Raw genomic sequence first — 21387 nt, forward strand, 5'->3', positions numbered from 1 at the left:
ACAAACAATACAATAATGCCGCATATATCATATTTCATACTGTATTTGCTCCATGGTGGAAGCTAGCATACCTTGACCTGTTTTTTTTCTTACAGTTATATATGGATAATTGATGACCAAGCATTTTCATGGATTACATGCGCTATCATTTGAGATGGAGATATGCAACTGATAGAAAAATATAGTATAATTCTGTCTTGCATAACTCATTAATCTGACATTGCCCTGGGTAATGTTTTGGATAAAGGTTCATTGTTTCAGAGATCATCAGAACAAAATATTTTTTGTGGCCTTTTTTTCTCGAAATTGTTTGTACAATCAAGTGTTTTTCACATCCACGCCCGATGACAACACAAACTGGCTTTCTCATACAATCGATCTGCACTTGGTTCTGTAATTAATTTATAATGCTTTTTACTTGAGCAAAACATCGCATATTTTGTCGAGGGAATTAAAAAAAAAAAAAAGATGTTGTTAAATATGACATCTCTTGATATATGCATCATATTACATTTCCTTTAATCTTTTTGACGTCATGTCATAAATGCATAGACATGTGGTAAGTTTCAGATAAATACATTACTATCCAACCTATCAGACAATGATTGGCCAAAATGTAATACCGGTAGCAGAAATAAGGAATTATATATAATCATTATATATAACTTACTGAGCGTGAGTAATCCAACAGCTGTAAATGAACCAATAAAATACCATTCACTGTGATCAAAGTAATCAAAACCTTGAACATCAGTACACTGCTCCATGTCAGACTCATTCAACTGCTTTGGTTGGGGACAAAGGTCATCTGCAATATTAAAACAATAATACATAAAACATGATATAACCATGGTGTTTTATTGAATTCTTGCTGTAAACATTCAAATTGTGAGTATGTTTCCCTTGTCTACCTCTAGAGGGCAGCTGATATGTACACTCACCAGCATAATGGTGAAAGACATCTTTCTGTATATCACCAGGTGTTATGTTTGTAACATTAATGATTATATCGTACAATGTAGTGTCCCATATCACTTTCAATTCCTCCGCTGTGAATAAGCTGAAAATTAAAGAAATTTTAATGATTATATATCAATTATTATTATATTTATTTTTTAAACATTGTTTTGCATGACACTTTGTAAACAGATTCAATTAGGAATGAGTGATTGTAAATTTCACTTGCCAGTCAAAGTCATGACATTTTGTAAAAGTAGACATGTCACTGGATCTTAACAAAGTGACAGTGACATCCACAAGGGAGTCTTGGGGCGTCTAAGTGACTTCCACAATGGTCCTGGGAAGTCCACAAAGTTCCTAAAGTCAAAATGACTTCTAGAAGGGTCTTACAGTGCTCACAGTGCTTACACAAATGTCCTAAGGAGTAACAGTAACTTTCACAAGGGTCCTAGGGAGCCGGTAACTTTCACAAGGGTCCTAGGGAGTTAGTGACTTTCACTAAATTTCATCTCAGCAATGCCCTTAAATTGTGAATATTAATATTATATATATTCTGGTCATGTCAGTTAAGTATGTGTGTTTAAAACTTTGGAAAAAAATGAAAGTAAAATGTTATTATCATGAAAATTAAAACAAGCAGCCTCTCGGCTGAGATAGCCCCGCTGTTAGCAATGCACGTTTCAATTAAAGAACAGAAGATATCATTAGAAAATGAACAATATGCATAGTATCAATGCAATGGGACTTGCTGTTTTCATTTTTCACCATAAATGATTGTGGTTTTTAACAAGAAGAAAATATCACTTTTTACCAAAAATGACAAAAATATTCATCAAAATTAGAGAATTGAAGATATCATCATGAAATGAACAAATTTGAGAGTGGTCTACAAGTAGTACCTATCCATGTAATATCAAAGCAATTGGACTTGTCGTTTTTTAACAAGAAGTCGAAAATATCACTTTTTACTAAAAATGACAAAAATATTCACCAAAATTAGAAAAATAAAGATATCATCATGAAATGAACAAATTTGAGAGTGGTCCACATGTTGTACCTATATATGTAATATCAAAGCAATTGGACTTTCTGTTTTTAACAAGAAGTCGAAAATATCACTTTTTACCAAAAATGACAAAATATTCACCAAAATTAGAAAATTAAAGATATTATCATGAAATGAACAAATCTGGGAGTGTTCCACATGTAGTACCTATATTTGCAATATCAAAGCAATTGGACTTGCGGTTTTTAACAAGAAGTCGAAAATATCACTTTTTACCAAAAATGACAAAAATATTCATCAAAATTAGAGAATTGAAGATATCATCATGAAATGAACAAATTTGAGAGTGGTCCACATGTTGTACCTATATATGTAATATCAAAGCAATTGGACTTTCTGTTTTTAACAAGAAGTCGAAAATATCACTTTTTACCAAAAATGACAAAATATTCACCAAAATTAGAAAATTAAAGATATTATCATGAAATGAACAAATCTGGGAGAGGTCCACATGTAGTATCTATAGTTGCAATATCAAAGCAATTGGACTTGCGGCTTTTAACAAGAAGTCGAAAATATCACTTTTTACCAAAAATGACAAAAATATTCACCAAAATTAGAGAATTAAAGATATCATAACGAAATGATCAAATCTCAGAAAGGTCAACATGTAGCATCTATATATGTAATATCAAAGCAATTTGACTTGCGGTTTTTAACAAGAAGTTGAAAATATCACTTTTTACCAAAAATCATCACGAAATGAACAAATCTGAGAAAGGTCCACATGTAGTATATATACATGTAATATCAAAACAATTGGACTTTTGGTTTTTAACAAGAAGTCGAAAATATCACTTTTTACCAAAAATGACAAAAATATTCACCAAAATTAGAGAATTGAAGATATCATCATGAAATGAACAAATTTGAGAGTGGTCCACATGTTGTACCTATATATGTAATATCAAAGCAATTGGACTTTCTGTTTTTAACAAGAAGTCGAAAATATCACTTTTTACCAAAAATGACAAAATATTCACCAAAATTAGAAAATTAAAGATATTATCATGAAATGAACAAATCTGGGAGAGGTCCACATGTAGTATCTATAGTTGCAATATCAAAGCAATTGGACTTGCGGCTTTTAACAAGAAGTCGAAAATATCACTTTTTACCAAAAATGACAAAAATATTCACCAAAATTAGAGAATTAAAGATATCATAACGAAATGATCAAATCTCAGAAAGGTCAACATGTAGCATCTATATATGTAATATCAAAGCAATTTGACTTGCGGTTTTTAACAAGAAGTTGAAAATATCACTTTTTACCAAAAATCATCACGAAATGAACAAATCTGAGAAAGGTCCACATGTAGTATATATACATGTAATATCAAAACAATTGGACTTTTGGTTTTTAACAAGAAGTCAAAAATATCACTTTTTACCAAAAATGACAAAAATATTCACCAAAATTAGAGAATTGAAGATATCATCATGAAATGAACAAATTTGAGAGTGGTCCACATGTTGTACCTATATATGTAATATCAAAGCAATTGGACTTTCTGTTTTTAACAAGAAGTCGAAAATATCACTTTTTACCAAAAATGACAAAATATTCACCAAAATTAGAAAATTAAAGATATTATCATGAAATGAACAAATCTGGGAGAGGTCCACATGTAGTATCTATAGTTGCAATATCAAAGCAATTGGACTTGCGGCTTTTAACAAGAGGTCGAAAATATCACTTTTTACCAAAAATGACAAAAATATTCACCAAAATTAGAGAATTAAAGATATCATAACGAAATGATCAAATCTCAGAAAGGTCAACATGTAGCATCTATATATGTAATATCAAAGCAATTTGACTTGCGGTTTTTAACAAGAAGTTGAAAATATCACTTTTTACCAAAAATCATCACGAAATGAACAAATCTGAGAAAGGTCCACATGTAGTATATATACATGTAATATCAAAACAATTGGACTTTTGGTTTTTAACAAGAAGTCGAAAATATCACTTTTTACCAAAAATGACAAAAATATTCACCAAAATTAGAGAATTAAAGATATCATCACAAAATGAACAAATCTGAGAAAGGTCAACATGTAGCATCTAGGTATATATGTAATATCAAAGCAATTGGACTTGCGGATTTTAACAAGAAGTTGAAAATATCACTTTTTACCAAAAATGACAAAAATATTCACCAAAATTAGAGAATTGAAGATATCATTACAAAATGAACAAATCTGAGAAATGTCCACATGTAGCATCTATATATGCAGTATCAAAGCAATTGGACTTGCGGTTTTTAACAAGAAGTCAAAAATATCACTATTTACCAAAAATGACAAAAATATTCACCAAAATTAGAGAATTGAGGATATCATCATGAAATGAACAAATCTAAGAGAGGTCTACCCCAGGTACATACACACCAAGTATCAAAGCATTCAGGCTTGTAGTTTTCAAGAAGAAGTCGAAAAAGTAAAACATTGACACGGACGACGGACGCCGACGGACAATCACTCATATGATAAGCTCCGGTCGACAAAGTCGACAGCGGAGCTCATAAATAAGCATTCTACACATCATAAACAGAAATTGATTGAAAATTAATTTTTTCCCTGGAAAATTGACAAAAATTTGAGTTTGTGTTCACTATATTTGATTGGACATTTTTTGAAACTATGTGAAAGTAAAACTGATGTCGTTTCCTCACTATTTAAAGGACAGAAAAAAATATATGTGAATTTCCACAAATAACATAACCTTGGTGAAATTAACATATATGTAAATTAGATCACATGATTTAAACTCACCCATTTTTTTCATATTCAAACCAGAATCTGTCAGCATCTCTAATTCTTAAGAATTGATTCATAATAATTGATCTAAATAATGGTCCTGGTCCCTGTGGTGTCGTTTCCAACAATCCGCCAGTCCAAATGTCAACTCTGCTGATATTGCCGTCATGTACGTCAGATAACCGATCAAACAACTGAGAAACAAAATCAGATATCCAAATTTATTGGAATTACTGAAATGGGAAACCGAAAGCATCACCAGCACTCAGACATACTGAAAAGCATTTGATATTTATTAAACATTCTCTATGATACAAACTAATTCAGATCAAACATGATAGTCCAAAAATTAAAAAGAAAAATTCTATGAGATTTAAGTTATACTTATAATATAAATATTATTTAAATTCAAATTTAATGAAAAATTATGTCAGTATAAAAGTTTAAATTTTTTTTTCAGTTATTGTATCCATTAAACCATGACAACATAAATTACTTACGGCTGGATCAAGATCATACAAAAAAGGATTAATCTCTTTCCAGTCCTTAATCTCAGGTAGTCCATAGTGATTTCGCGCAGTGTTGTAATTTGGTAAACCGTGATCTCGTCCTCGCTGTATATTCAGTGCCATCAAATCTCTGCGGGAAAAATCCAGTGGACCAAATACTTTGCCTGAAATAGTTTTGTAATACATATGAAAAAAGAACACATCAATTTATTTGTGCATTTGTAGTTACTGTGATGTCAAAATTAATTGGGGAAATGTTGTGGAAATAATCTTAAAATACAAAAAAAATATTTGAAAATTTGCTCAAAATTAAAATATTCAGAAGATGGATCCAATCTGTTAAAAAGTATGCAAAGTTGTGAAAAGTGATTGGAAAGTTGGTAGATTTGCTTGAAAATTTGACCTAAGTTGTTGTTGTATCAAACCCTGCAGTAAATTGTGAGAACAAAATTGAAAGTTTAGTGAAACCATGTATATTAGGTGATTGTCATGCAAGCTGACAGCAAAATGTTTAAAAACATAGTTTCACTTGACTTCACTATTTTTCAACAGCAATTTACATGTACTTTAAAATACTTTATTTTCACTTGGAATTTATTTTCGTTGAAATAAATTTCAATTAATTCCAGCTAAAATAAAGAATTTTACAATATTTGATTTGTGCACCTTTATAAATGCAAAATTGACTCTCACTGATTTCCACCAAGTTAATCAAGTAACCATAGTGATTGATTTGTTAAATTAACTGTTTTTATCAATTCATACTGGGAGTAAAATCTGAAACATTAAAATATGATTAGTATAAAAACAAATGGTGATGTGGAATATAACATCTAACTATAGATGGCAATATTCACCTCTGAGATCAGGTGTAATGATATTGTCTTCACGTTCTGCTATCTGTGATGCCATTCCCATCAAAAACTCATCAATATCACTCTCTTCAATTGATTCCTGTCATAAACAAAGCAAAAAGTGTGAAACTGAGTAAGTGTAATTATATCATCTGTATACAAAATTTGGAATTCAACCATTTTCTGATCCAAAATAACTCACCAGAAGGAGTTGCCATGGAGAAATCATACAATCTCAATAAAACAACTTCAAGATGTATACTTCAAATGGATGAAATGTCATTTTAGCAACAACAAATCTTAGGACAGAATGAATCCAGATTTTTTGTAACCTTACCTGGGGATTCCAATATGTGTTGCATATTCGTAACCCATGGTAACCAGATGCACCAGTTAACAAAGAAGTATTACGGAATTCACACTGAGCATTCCTGAAAAAGAGATAATAAAACTGATAATTTCATTTTATTTGTCGCAATACATCAAGCTCAATATCATTCCCCTGAGATTGATACATTTTAAACATGTGCTTATGATAGGAAATAAACTATATGTACAAAAATTAAAAAAAATTTATACAAAATTAATATTCACGTATATAACAATACATTACTTATTTATGTCACTGAACAAAACAGAAATAATCGCACCATATAATCAATGTAAAAATGCTGGTTTTGACTATTTTGAATACTGTAGAATACTTTATTTTCACTTGGAATTTATTTTCGCTGAAGGGACGATTCAGTGAAAATAAAATCCAGCGAATATACTTTTTTTTTTTTATATTTCACATTCAACTCATCAAAAATCAGTGAAAATAAATTCCATACAAAACGTCTAAAAAGCCTTTTCAATGAAAATTAATTCCAGCTAAAATAATGTATTTCACAGTATGTGTATCCAGGGACGCCATTTCATTTTTTCATTCCTGGTATCACAAATGTATGAACATTTGAGCCAAGAAATTAAAGCACAGTCATTATGCACATCCTACAAAAGTTTGAGTTTACACATAATGTACTTTAATATACCATAATTCCCTGGTCATAAGCCCCTCCCTAGGTATACGCCCACCCCTTATTTTTAGACATTTAACAAATTAAGAGCATCATCATATATAGACTCAGGGTGTTATAACCAGGAGCAGACGATGGGTTAATATTTATTAACATATGCAAGTAAAAAGTGTTTCATTGCATAAAAATCGTGATTTGTTCATGCTTTTACGAGAAAACTCGCATTACATGTTAAACAACGCAACATGGTTCACAATATTTCTATTCTGTTATTACTAGAGATGAACCCCGATTTTGCAGTACTGAAGTGCTAGATTTCGGAACACCAAAGACGTGAATGTCAAGTCATGAAACCTGGTCATCGTTCGTGAATAATCAGTGTTCATTGAGACTATCGTGAATTAGGTAAACGGTGCCTGGACGTGACCTTTTGGCAACTTTGAAAGGTGTTAAATACTTCCTCCACACTCAGTTTACCTTTCAAAAATTGTGAATCACCAGTTTTTAGTGAAAAAAATCACTGTTTTTTCATCAAAATCAGATTGTATTTTAACATCGCGGTAATTCAATTCCGCATCAATAATTAGAAATTTCTGGAAAATTTTGATGGTACGACACAGCATTTTGATGGATTCATGGCAGACTTGACCTATTAGGTCAAAGGACGTTGCAGGTCAAATCGTGCTGATTTGTGTATAATTGAAAACATCCCACAATGAATATAACGATAAAGATCTTGTGTTCAACTGTTTTCCCACAGATCCTACTCATTTTTAAACCATAACTTCAGATGGTATGTAAATCATATTGTAATAAAATGTGCACATTTTTTTTTTCATTGTAAAATTGTTGTGGAAATCAATAACGACTCATTTTGCAATTTTTTTTGCAATTTTTTTTTTCTTTGTTTATTACTGTATTTACTGTATTTATTAAAGTCCTGTAATTTTTTTTGTTATGGGTAATAAAAAAATATTTATCAAAAAAAAAAAAAAAAAAAAGAAGTAATATTCCCCTTAACCAGGCATGGTGAAAGAAAGATGTAATTTGGGTGGTAACATGGTTGCAATGTTAAACAAACAAAAAAAATCATGATTTTCAAGGTGGTTTCAGGTAAAAGCCCACCCCTTATTTTCCCTGATTATACATGTTAAGACCTGTGGGCATATGACAGGAGAAGTACAGTATATCAAACAACACATAGTATGACAACTATGACGTTTTCAATATTCATGAACTGTGAGTAGAAAAGACCACACAGACTAGACTCTAGCAGACACCATAACGTTACCTTCTATAAACTCCTGGTGGAACAAGTGTGTGGCCAAATCTCATTGCTGCCGACTGAAACTCATGTGTGATCCCCGGATGTAGCGCGCTCTGATAACCTAAGAAAAATACAAAACTTGGTTAAAACGCTGATTCACATAAAAACAAATGTTGCAGTTGAATGAAAAACACAACTATAGAGGGTGCCCTATATCATCATTACGAATATTAAATACATAAATTAATTATCTGCATGAACTCATTACGTACCTGAGTAATCTGGTAAAGTGTCATTCAACCAGGATGGCAACCAGTCATAAACAACTATTTTCTGAATTTTAGAGAAAAAAAAATTGTTGAACTCAATAGTTTTAAAGTGGGAGGGTCTTCACCTCCGCACACCCGGGAATTGCGCCCCAAGCGAGGATAACAACACACGCTAAAAACACAAAGGTTCATGGGTAGATGCTTGTTTCCAAAAAATGACATGCTATGGCCATCTGACCCATGCGCAGGTGACGACTCCCTCGCTTTTATGTTTCAATTCATACTATGACTTTTTAACTGATGCTCCAAATCACATATACATTAACAATTATACCATATATTTAACTACAGAATATGAATTTTTAAAGTTGCATTTTTAGATCGCTTACACAAACCCATGTAGTCTGTTTAAAGATTTTACAATCTAAAAATGCAACTTTAATATAACTAGCAATAATGTATTGTTCACTGATTATATATCACTCAGGGTGGGATTAGTATTTTATGTTCAGATATATACTTTTTATGAAATATATTACTTGTATTTGTCTAATGAATAATTGAAACCTAGTGTAAACCACTTTATTTTGATAAGGGAATAAAAATGCAAAATGCATTTTCATTATAAGTCTATATGTACCCACAAATCATTTTTGAGTCCATGCTTATTGGTTATGTACCCCACAATCCATTTTTCAGTCCATGCTCACCTGATATGTACCCACAACCCATTTTCTAGCAGTCAGAAATATCTGTTCATCTTTCCAGTCTGGGTGTTCTTTTTGTATTCGTTCAGCCAATAAATTGTGCCATCTGAACAGCAGTACGCCGAATGTCAGAAGTAGTGGGTTTTCATTACCTCGTGGATTACCAAGCACTAAAAAAAACATAGTTGTGGGTCTTAAAGAGGCAGTTTTCAATGTTTTAATCCTATTTCTTTAAATACCGGAGTAGTATTAGTTAGTGATAGTTTTAGATTCTATTATATGGTATTAAAGATGTTCATTAAAAACAATAGATTTCCGTATATGGTATTAAAGGTGTTCAATGAAAACAATAGATTTCCTTATATGGTATTAAAGGTGATCAATGAAAACAATGGATTTCCTTATATGGTATTAAAGGTGTTCAATGAAAACAATGGATTTCCTTATATGGTATTAAAGGTGTTCAATGAAAACAATGGATTTCCTTATATGGTATTAAAGGTGATCAATGAAAACAATAGATTTCCTTATATGGTATTAAAGATGTTCAATGAAAACAATAGATTTCCCTATATGGTATTAAAGGTGTTCAATGAAAACAATGGATTTCCTTATATGGTATTAAAGGAGTTTAATAAAAACAGTATATTTCCTTATATGGTATTAAAGGAGTTTAATAAAAACAATAGATTTCCTTATATGGTATTAAAGGTGTTCAGTGAAAAACAATAGATTTCCTTATATGGTATTAAAGGTGTTCAATGAAAACAATAGATTTCCATATATGGTATTAAATGAGTTTAATGAAAACAATAGATTTCCTTATATGGTATTAAAGATGTTCAATGAAAACAATAGATTTCCCTATATGGTATAAAACATGTTCAATGAAAACAATGGATTTCCTTATATGGTATTAAAGGAGTTTAATAATAACAGTAGATTTCCTTATATGGTATTAAAGGAGTTTAATAAAAACAATAGATTTCCTTATATGGTATTAAAGGTGTTCAGTGAAAAACAATAGATTTCCTTATATGGTATTAAAGGTGTTCAATGAAAACAATAGATTTCCATATATGGTATTAAAGGAGTTTAATAAAAACAATAGGTTTTCTTATACATCAGTACTATCTTTACTCACTGTAAAATCTCTTTGCATCTTTATAATAATGGTCTCTGGGTGGGGGTGGGTTTGCCATTGGTAATCCAATATCATTCCTAGCCGGGAATCTCCCGTCTGGAGAGGCCTTCAATTTCCCACCTTCAAAACTCCTTAGAGCATCCGTCCAAGCCTTGGATATGCCGTATACAAGACCTCCATCTATCCATGGTGTGATTTCATTCATCTGAGAAGAAAACAACGATTTCAATTTGAATGGTTTATATATGTTATGTACATCAAACAATTTTGTGCTCAACTAATTGTCAGGCACTGTACCTAACTAATCACCTAAAGGGTGTGCTTAACTAATTGTCAGGCACTGTACCTAACTAACCACCTAAAGGGTGTGCTTAACTAATTGTCAGGCACTGTACCTAACTAACCACCTAAAGGGTGTGCTCAACTAATTGTCAGGCACTGTACCTAACTAATCACCTAAAGGGTGTGCTTAACTAATTGTCAGGCACTGTACCTAACTAACCACCTAAAGGGTGTGCTCAACTAATTGTCAGGCACTGTACCTAACTAACCACCTAAAGGGTGTGCTTAACTAATTGTCAGGCACTGTACCTAACTAACCACCTAAAGGGTGTGCTTAACTAATTGTCAGGCACTGTACCTAACTAATCACCTAAAGGGTGTGCTTAACTAATTGTCAGGCACTGTACCTAACTAACCACCTAAAGGGTGTGCTTAACTAATTGTCAGGCACTGTACCTAACTAACCACCTAAAGGGTGTGCTTAACTAATTGTCAGGCACTGTACCTAACTAATCACCTAAAGGGTGTGCTTAACTAATTGTCAGGCACTGTACCTAGCTAACCACCTAAAGGGTGTGCTCAACTAATTGTCAGGCACTGTACCTAACTAACCACCTAAAGGGTGTGCTCAACTAATTGTCAGGCACTGTACCTAACTAATCACCTAAAGGGTGTGCTTAACTAATTGTCAGGCACTGTACCTAACTAACCACCTAAAGGGTGTGCTCAACTAATTGTCAGGCACTGTACCTAACTAACCACCTAAAGGGTGTGCTTAACTAATTGTCAGGCACTGTACCTAACTAACCACCTAAAGGGTGTGCTTAACTAATTGTCAGGCACTGTACCTAACTAACCACCTAAAGGGTGTGCTCAACTAATTGTCAGGCACTGTACCTAACTAACCACCTAAAGGGTGTGCTTAACTTATTACAAGTAAAACCCTAACTTTAAAAAATATGCCTAACTTACACAAGGCAATTTCTTTGCACAATGAATTGCCTAACTAAGGCAATTTCCCAACTTATCTCCAGGAATTGCCTAACTTATCACAAAGAATTTTTTAACTTCACAATGAGTTGTCTAACTTATTCCCAGGAATTGCCTAACTTATCCCTGGGAATTGCCTAACTCATTACCAGGAACTGTCTAACTTACAGTAACTCATTACCAGGAATTGCCTAACTCATTACCAGGAATTGCCTAACTACTCACAAAAAAATTGTAATTGTTTATTTACACCTAGATTAATTCATTACATATACATTGTTTACAATGATTTACCTGTTCTCTCGGTGCATTAGGGGAGTAACCGATGCTCTGATCATAACGGCCGCGCAAAAAGGGAATCTCCACATTGCCTTTTCCCTCTGGATCAAAATCTGGATCATTCTTTGGAATCTTAATGTTAAAATATTCTGGAGGACATCCAGATCCTTGGGCATCCAGGATTTCTTCCACTACTTGTTGTCCTTGAGAGTGAAATAAATAATACATATGACATTCTTTGTAAAGTATAAATCTGTCTAAACTGAACCCTGTGCAAAATTTCATCACATACTGGCTTCCAGAGGTCGCACAGCGTGACTGTTTTGAGGACTATTTTATTTCATGCACCAGAATATATACGTGTTACAAGTCATTATTATGTTAAAAGTAGTGCGGTTGGTGTAGCTCGAAATGGCAGAATAAACAAAGAGCCACTCATGAAATTATGTTTTGTGCTTCTGAGTCAACATATTACAGTGAAATAAAGAATGGCTTTCTGTTGGCACCTCAGAAATCAGATACTGAAGATGCATGAATATTCTGATTACATACCTAATTATGTAATCCTGTGTAAACATAAATATTGTAACCATGACAACAATGAGCATTCATGCCAAACTTTAAATGTGACATAAGATCGATGGAGGCATACTAGAAATGAATGAACCAGTTAAGGATAGTGTGAACAAAGTGAAAATATGTCCTTGTTGTCATGGTTACCACCATCAAAATTGTGCCAATCCAGTGTTCTAACATATATATTTTTGTAATGCCTGTCTTAAATATAAATTCATATATTCAAAATATAAAATTGGAAAGTATCCTACCAAAGAACACAAGTAATGCAGTTCTATTGACATACGATCCCTCTCCAGTCCACCCTTTCATAACAGCCTCACTAATCTCCCTAGGGTTTGGTCTGTCATCACCTGAAGGCTGGTACACACCATCACTGTATGCAGCAAGCATTGTTCTTGTCAATGGTCGATCTATAAAGCAAAGAATATCTCATTTTACTATGACCACAGGGGGTAGTTTTTGTATAACTTACATGTACTACGAGTACTGGAATAAGAAACACTATTTTGTGTCTATAATGTTAAATAGCAAAGTTATTCTTATTAAGTTATTTTTGTCATAAGATTATACTAATTGTATAATAACAAAGCATTTTAGAACAGTCATAAACGTTTGAAAACATTTATAAAACATTTACCCTTGTACTACATTCCAACTAGGCTGGTTAGTCTATTGTCAATGACTATTACCAGAGGTACATTACTTGAGGTTTGCAACTACGTTGACATGATACCAAGATCCCGTTTCAGTCTTGCTCTCGCATAAGCGTTCCAACTCAGAAAAATTCGAATGCACATGCCCGAGGTAACTAGGATATTGGGATGTCCAGGTGGATCAAAATAGCTGCTCACGATGTGACGGATTACGATAGCTATATTTTCTGTACATTTTCGATGTATTACATTTTTTAACTATGAATGTGGTAATACATGTGTTATTGTTTTATTACAAACCGCCTATGTCATGTCAGAAGGTCGTAGCACCAGTCTCGCAATCTATGATGTGAGACTTGAATGGGATCTTGACGTGATGTCACCATACAGTACTATGCGCATTGCAAACCCCAAGTAATGTACCTCTGCTATTACCCATGAGTCTCTATGTCTGCCTAGTTATCACAGTCAATTTATGAAAAAAACATTATGATTTCATCATTTATTCAGAATGCTTCAAATTAATTATTTGCAGATATGTTTTTTTTTTTAAAGTACAAGTAGTATACTTAATTCATGTCACCCCTACGGTTGTGATTTCCAATTAATTTATAAAATGTTAAAAAGACATTTAAAAATTGAAAATGGCGATGAAGCACAGCACAGCAACTGTAACAACACTAACTCAGATAAAAACAACTTGAGCAGTATTTAAAGAACAGAAAATCGCAACATTATGAATGATTTTAAAATGAACAGCAGAAAGTTGTACCTCAGATAATAAAAGTATTTCTGAAAATTTGTAAATACACAGGCAGATTCTCCTCTTTTTCTATTTGTGAAATTATAACCCGTTTCAGCCACTCCCCCCCCCATAATTTGAAATGGTTGACCCCTAACTGTAATCTATATTTATAAAAATCGGGCTAGAGTTATCTATCTCCCTTGTATTGTACTCACCGGCAGCTCCCCAATCATGATGGGCCAAGTTATTAAAAAATCCATCGTACGGCATCGTCTCGAAGTGATGAGAGCTGTAGACTCCGGCATTGCAACCTAAAGTAGACGAGTGAAAAGTTGTCGGTTATAAGATCTACTGACATAGAATCGCGAAATGTTTGACGGCATTTCATATTCAAGCGAGCAGCGACCGTGCAAGTGTTTACGCCAACAGAACGAAACAGCTAGGATAGCAAGTGTTCTCCTGGGAATACGAAAAAAATGCCTTGTTTGTACGCCCTCAGTCGGTGAGTTTGTTGAATACTTGGTGACGCTTCAACAAGCACTGTGCCCGGGTTGTGGTACTTTGTAGAAATTACCTAATCCACGTGTCATTGAAATGTGTTAGGTTTTTCAAAATTTTAGTAATAATTTGGTCATATTTCCTGTCTAAATATATATAAATTCAGGGTATATATTAAATATTTGAGCTGTACAGGGTACCGTTTTGGAATAAAAATCGATCTTATATGCAAGACCTAAATCCCCGACCAAATTCCGTTAAAATATCGTTAAATTGTTGCGATTACCCCCGGCGACGTCTTTCATGTAGCCCAGGCCCAGTTATTTGAAAAATTAGACAAATTAAATTTCTTTATTTGGTATAATATAGGTTTTAAAAAATGTACTTTGGTATAAATATGAGTATAGATTTTGTCAAAACATAAATATACACACACTTTTGAAGGCTCGGTGGAACCCATCTAATCAGTTTTGGTTCTTGTGCTCCTCCTTGGGGCACTGTGCCCCGTGATAATTTTGTAAAATGCAGCGTTCAATTTCTGTTTTATTGTTATTTTCAACCTGGTTTTGATATTATAAACCTTCAAACTTTAACTTTATGGGTGGAAAGAAAAAAATAAACAATTGTAAACTTGCGAATATGGTTAAAAACTCATTGAGATTGAAATGCATCAGAGAAGATATATAATTGCTTAAAATTTATCTATAAATATTTATAAATATGTAAGTTATTATAGGTGGTAAATTTCGTTTCGCGCAAAGGACGCCGGGAACCAGCGTAGTACCTTACTATCGTGTGGTGGCGCTACAACCCACAAAATTCTTGTGGCTTGGTGCGCCATTCCCGGGGAGTCACTATATATGCTGTTACTCCCCCATGTGCGTTTCAAATTTAGCGGGAAAGCGGGGTGTTTTTCACCTTTTAAAGCGGGACCGCGCGGAAAGCAAATATGCCCCCTTTAAAATGGTAATGTCTGCAATAGGCTCCCAGAAATAAACTCACAGGGTTGCTGGTCCTTCTTGCAACAACCACTCCCATACACCGCCCTAGGCCCCGAATTAGCGGACCCATAGCCCGAAACCAAATACAAATTAAACTGTATTCAGTGAAAATGGGTTTTATACGCACAATATTTCCAAAATTAATTGCTGAAAACAATATTTAAGCAATAAACCTCGGTGCCATTGCACTTGAGGCGGAAACCAGCCAACCAGAGAAAGTAACATGAGAATATTTCTAATGCAAATGTGTGAAATCCGTATGTTTTAGACGATGAGTTAGACGATGTAATTGTTTTTGAGGGGGTGGATGCGGTAGAGTGGGTGGACGACAGAAGATGATGTTTTCTGCGTGGTGAGTGCTTACCGTTACTAGTATATTGCAAATGTACTGTTTGGTGGCGCTATTTAGTTCAAGGTATAAATCAAACTCGTGATTTTGTCTTGAGTACGTGACAATTCTGGATATGAAACAAGCCAGTAACACTAAGGCCACACTGATTTAATTTTATGGATGACATCTTCTGAAGACCCCAAAACTAATGCGAGAGGGCGAAAAAAAAATCGGCCAAAAAAAAAATGCTGCTAAAACCACAGGACTACGAAGCTATTATTACGAATTTAACCACAGTGTATCAAAAAAAAACAACAAGTCTTTATTTGTAGGAGGCACATGTTGATGTACACATTTCGTACTGTATTACTGTCACAGGTATCATCACCTTTGATTTTGAAAAGGCAAGTTGATAAGGCAGATGTTAGCTTTGCCAAAGGCATACACATCAACTCAATAATAAAGAAAAACTTACTGTGTTGTATTGAAAAAAAAATAATTAAAAATGAACAATAAGTTTGTCAACAGCAACCTGGAAATTAACTTCTTTGACATTCAAACTACAGCTTTTAAAGTGACACTTCAGATAGACTAAGTGTAGACACAAATGCTCTAGAACTACTTCAACTATGTAACAAATTATAAGAGGCTCGATATTGAAAAAAAAACACCAACAGAGAGTCAACAAAAATTTGGATGCAGAAAATTATGTACATGTATCTTGATGAAAATGCGTCATATGATCAAAATATTACTGAATGTGTGTGCAAGCAAATTATCCAAATCAGAAAATGAAAAAAAAAATAAGAAGAAACTTTTCTTCACCCCGTAAGGGGACTTCGGCCAAGGAGCTTCTGCTGCTTTCGTTGCAGTTTTGTCGACTTCAATGCGGACAAAGCAACCGAACTGATTTTTCGCCTGACCAACTTTTAGGCCACCATACACCTCCACTCCTCTCCCATTTTTCTCATCGTTGCAGAAGAAACGCGGGACAGCCACTCTGGACAATATGTTCTTAATGTTGTCTGGGCGAAACTCTCTTGCCGCTACCGACCTCTCGTATAGCCGTGTAAACGTCTCCCTGGCCAACGTCAATTGCGTACCAGTCTACAACAATCCCTCCGTTTCACCTCTGAACTTTTATGCTCACGTATTTTGGTGGTGTGGTCGCCATGTTGGATCACTTATGGCAAAATTTGCATGTTTTGAGGCAATCTCTTTCCCATGGGTCTTTTCGCTTTACGTAACGCGCATCTAACTGTGCGGAGTTTGGTTTTGAGGTAGTTCAAAACGAGTTTTACGACAAGTCGGCGCTTTGCGATAATGTGAGTCGGCAAGTTCCGGACAGAAAACCGATCTATGGAGACTCGTCGTCGGAGATTTTTTTTTTTTTTTTTTTGAGAACAGGCAAAAACTAATGCGCGCGCGGATGTCATCCATAAAATTAAATCGGTGTAGTCTAAGCATTCAATGATTCAATGAAATCATTTAATCGAATATAGCCATTGTTTTACTTCCTTTTTTTTAGTTACCACTATATATTCCTAAAAACAGACGCTATTTCGTTCATACCAAATCAGGTGCGGCGGCTTTAGTCATCATACAAAAATGACGTCATACTTTGCTTTCACACACAATCTGTTATGGCGGCATGGCGTTCATTGGATTACGTATTATATCACGTCAGCATTTAAATAATTGTATTTACATTTATTTATCGAAATGTCAACAACAGATGAAACATTTCCATGTATAAAAATGCGTTAGTGCTAGTCACTTGGAGATTTGAAAGCAGACGACGTGTGGTGGCGCTATAACACCTTATGATCCGCTATAATTGCAACAACGAAACTTTATATATACCTCGGGGGCGGAGCTACGTCACGGACGTTCTACGTTGCTAAGACGCGCACCACTGTACCACGTATTTCTATGGGGCTTTGTGCGCGCTGCTGTGGAACGCCGTGGAGCCGGTGAAAACTCGAGAAAACAACACAAACTCAACTTTGAAGTAATCCTGAACAACCAAATTCATATATGTTACACACGTAGGGCTAATCTTGTTACACTGTTCAGGGGACTCTCAACAACCATCGCAAAGTACCGTTTTCTGCGAGTTGTTGGTCTTTGTTTTCACCGCGAGGGTTGCCAGGCGGTAGAAAATGCCCGGATGTCCGCCCCGAGGATACTAGAACATTGATGTTCGTATTTGCTATGGAAATTGACGTCAGCGGTGATTGTTAGATTATGAGCTACGAACCTAGGTATCATCTTTAAATAAAATCAATTTAACAAAGACGAGTTATCGGTAATACACACGACAGTTATGCGCGGAGTCTGTCATCTACAACTACAGGCTGTATTAGATAAACACAAGCAAGGCATACTGTGGAATGAAATCGACTACTAGTATCTTTCATAACTAACTACATGCACATACAGAACTTCATTATTTCTACTGTGTCTAGATCCCCGTAGTTTATTATTTGTTCGTTTCATATTATGAGATGCGAGCTCATACCGCAGAGAATTCGAGTTGTTGTACAGATACACTGTAATCATACTGCATCACTTATGTCCAAATCCCACCCTCTTGTCCTCCATACATCATAAAGTAAAAATATTTGCTTATTTGCATATCATTGAGAGGGGTTCACTATGTGTCACTATTAGTTTAGTGTTTCTAAAATATACTTCATAATATTAATAATATCACATTAATCATTGCATAAAATTAATTTATAATAATAATTTTCCAAAAATGTTCTTGATATTATACTGCCTCGGTAACTTCGGAATTGTTGTAGATTCTAGTTTCCTTATTCACCGAGAATTGTAAACACCGCACCTTTGTACTTTTTGTTTTTATTGCCCAATTAACACAGAGTCAATTTCAGCCTAGCAACCGTATCAACATTTCCTTGTTCCTTGTCAACTGAGGGTCTCTGAATAAGAAGTTATTTACCTGTTTACTTTTCAGCACGTTTCGTTATTACTAATCAATTACTCACTAGCTATGTTAGGTTCATTGACTGCTGTGCAAAAGTGTGGCTCGTGTTGGCTCAAACAGCGCCAGCGTGTGTTCTGTTTTGTTGGAGGATGATTTATGAGACGCTTGCTGCCATCTCAGTCAAGCGTATCGACGATTTGTCAACGCAGAGTATAAACTGTCTACACAACAGCACGTGAAATAGTCGTCATCATGGGTACTCCCACTTGTCACTTTTAAACGTTGTTATCACCAAAAAAGTAAGAATGACTCTCTGTACGACCTCCATATGACCCCACCTTTACGTCCTTTTTGCGACCGTGACACCACCATTCCTCCTTTTCATATCCACGCCACAATCTCCAATGAGGCCCCTGTAAGATTTATCTAGCTTTTTTGCTGGTGATTCTAATACGAATTGTATTTCGTGAAAGTGATTTGTAGTAACTGGTACTGTCTTAGTTTGTTGTTTGTTGTCGCTGAAACGGTTTTCAGTGAAAAGAAAATGCAGCAAGTTTACACTTTTTCCTATATTTTACCATAATATAGACCTTTTACATTCAATCATATACCTTAGAAAGAGATCCATGATACAACTCACTAAAAGTCGGTGAAAATGAATTTCATACTAAACACCGAAAAATCCTTTTCATTAATAAGTAATTCCGGGTAAAATTATTTTGCAGTAGTTGAAGTACGACTCGGACGTTTACTCGAACCTCGACCCAAGACAGTTAACTGTCGTACTTAACCCTACCACCAACAGTTTCCTCTTTTCACCACAAATTCACAAAATAGTCCAGAAGATTTGGACAAAAATTCTAGAAGTATTGAAAATTATAAGAAAAAAATGCATAAAAATTCATGCGAGAAAGTCTGGTGGTGAAATAGTTAATGAAGCAACACGGCAATGAGTGAGTTTTAGGTTATTGCATTTTCGGATTAATGTTGAAATGTGGTTCTATCATCGTCCACTCGCATGGTTTCCTATCGATTCAGACATATATATCACGGTGGAGGCAGTAAGCTGGAACAAAGTACGTATACCTTGGAAATTCAAAATAGTAGTTTATAAATTAATAAACGCTGCTTGGACTGATAATTATAATATATAGAAGATAATACTTGGTAATCGTAGTCCTAAATAACTATTAAAAATAGCTAGACGTTTCGAGCAATGGCTCTTTATCGATAGCCATTGCTCGAAATGTCTAGCTATTTTTAATAGTTATTTATGACTACGATTACCAAGTATTATCTTCTATATATCATTGGAAATTCAAGATGTGTTTTACAGACCTACATTGAATATAAAACCTGACACATCATCGATTTGGCGAGACTAGGGTATGATTACAATTTAGGTAATATTGTGAATGAATCGCTACACTTTCTCCAAACCTTGATCAGCAACTAACTTGACAAATTTTGGAGGCCTGGAATTATTTAAAGTAAAAATAAAAATTAACTTACCTGTGAAAGATACAATACCACATATTAATGTGACTAGCGCTAATGTTCTGCGAGTACCAGCCATAGTTTCAATTCAGCGGCACCTAAGAAGTGTGACAAGGGCTCGCTGTAACTGCTCCTGATATACAGTTCACAATACTACTGAGACGTCGACGTCGACGGTGATAAGTACCCGGATATAAAACAAGTTACAGTCAAGTGACCCAACGTGTAACCATGGTGAGATAAATACACTTTTGTCTGGTGTCACTAGTCTTTGGAAAACGGGAGCTCAAAATCGACGTTTTGTTTTTTTCAAAATATTGGATATTTAATAATATATTAATGGGATATTGGGAAATTGGTCGATATTTGTTTTAACGAAAAGTGAGTGAATGGTGTCAATTTTCTTCGGCTTTTTAAGTATGCTCATTAATGTAATAGTACATGGAATCTGTTTTTTTATTGTATGTGAACGCCGCTTATAATTACTTCGTACTATTTTCCTGCGAATAGAGCTTGATTCAATGTTTTATGAAGAACATATTAGTTTTGCAGACAAGAGAGGCTTTTATTCGTAAGTAAGTCTACTGTGAACCACTGGCAATGCATACTTAGAGCATGGGTTATGTACGAAAAGAATTTCAAAATGTCGACATGAACCTTTCAACAATAGCGAGATAGAAAGCATTTGATCCTGTTCCTGCTTTTTTTTTTTTTTCTGCTTTCTAATTTCTGCTCGTACAAGTGGTGTACAAACAAGTACCGCGAATAGTTGTGCACAAACTTTGGGAAAGCCCCTGAAAACACCCTTTCCATTCCGTCATACTAGTATTTGAATGATTAGTCCATCATGGAGTTATTTTAGCTCTACGATTAGTCAGAATCGAGTAGTTATTGATATCAGAGCGGGTTGTTCCAGTCTGGTGACAGCGTATATACGTCTCTTATATACATCATAGCAACATTCAATACGTAGCAACCACTACTTGCATCTTTCATTGAAAGACAGGGTGTGTTACAGCGG

At 34.4% G+C, this 21387-nt stretch overlaps 1 protein-coding gene across 1 annotated transcript in view; it reads right to left on the reverse strand.

Moving 5' to 3' along the window:
• LOC102808835 (dual oxidase 2-like) overlaps positions 1–20509 on the reverse strand; it is a 36828-nt gene extending 16319 nt beyond the window's left edge. Inside the window, exons 1-14 of the mRNA XM_085504210.1 lie at positions 20382–20509; positions 14305–14400; positions 12940–13101; positions 12128–12315; positions 10562–10766; positions 9421–9587; positions 8714–8774; positions 8466–8562; positions 6493–6586; positions 6159–6255; positions 5293–5465; positions 4808–4986; positions 942–1060; positions 671–808 (exon numbers count right to left, since the gene is read on the reverse strand). Of these exons, the coding sequence (XP_085360336.1) occupies positions 671–808; positions 942–1060; positions 4808–4986; positions 5293–5465; positions 6159–6255; positions 6493–6586; positions 8466–8562; positions 8714–8774; positions 9421–9587; positions 10562–10766; positions 12128–12315; positions 12940–13101; positions 14305–14400; positions 20382–20445 (1840 nt within the window). The 5' untranslated portion in view covers positions 20446–20509. The remainder of the gene's footprint in view (positions 1–670; positions 809–941; positions 1061–4807; positions 4987–5292; positions 5466–6158; positions 6256–6492; positions 6587–8465; positions 8563–8713; positions 8775–9420; positions 9588–10561; positions 10767–12127; positions 12316–12939; positions 13102–14304; positions 14401–20381) is intronic.
• Positions 20510–21387: the final 878 nt, after the last annotated feature.

Source organism: Saccoglossus kowalevskii, chromosome 10 (assembly GCF_978046115.1).
Source record: "Saccoglossus kowalevskii chromosome 10, keSacKowa6.1, whole genome shotgun sequence".
Taxonomy (NCBI): domain Eukaryota; kingdom Metazoa; phylum Hemichordata; class Enteropneusta; family Harrimaniidae; genus Saccoglossus; species Saccoglossus kowalevskii.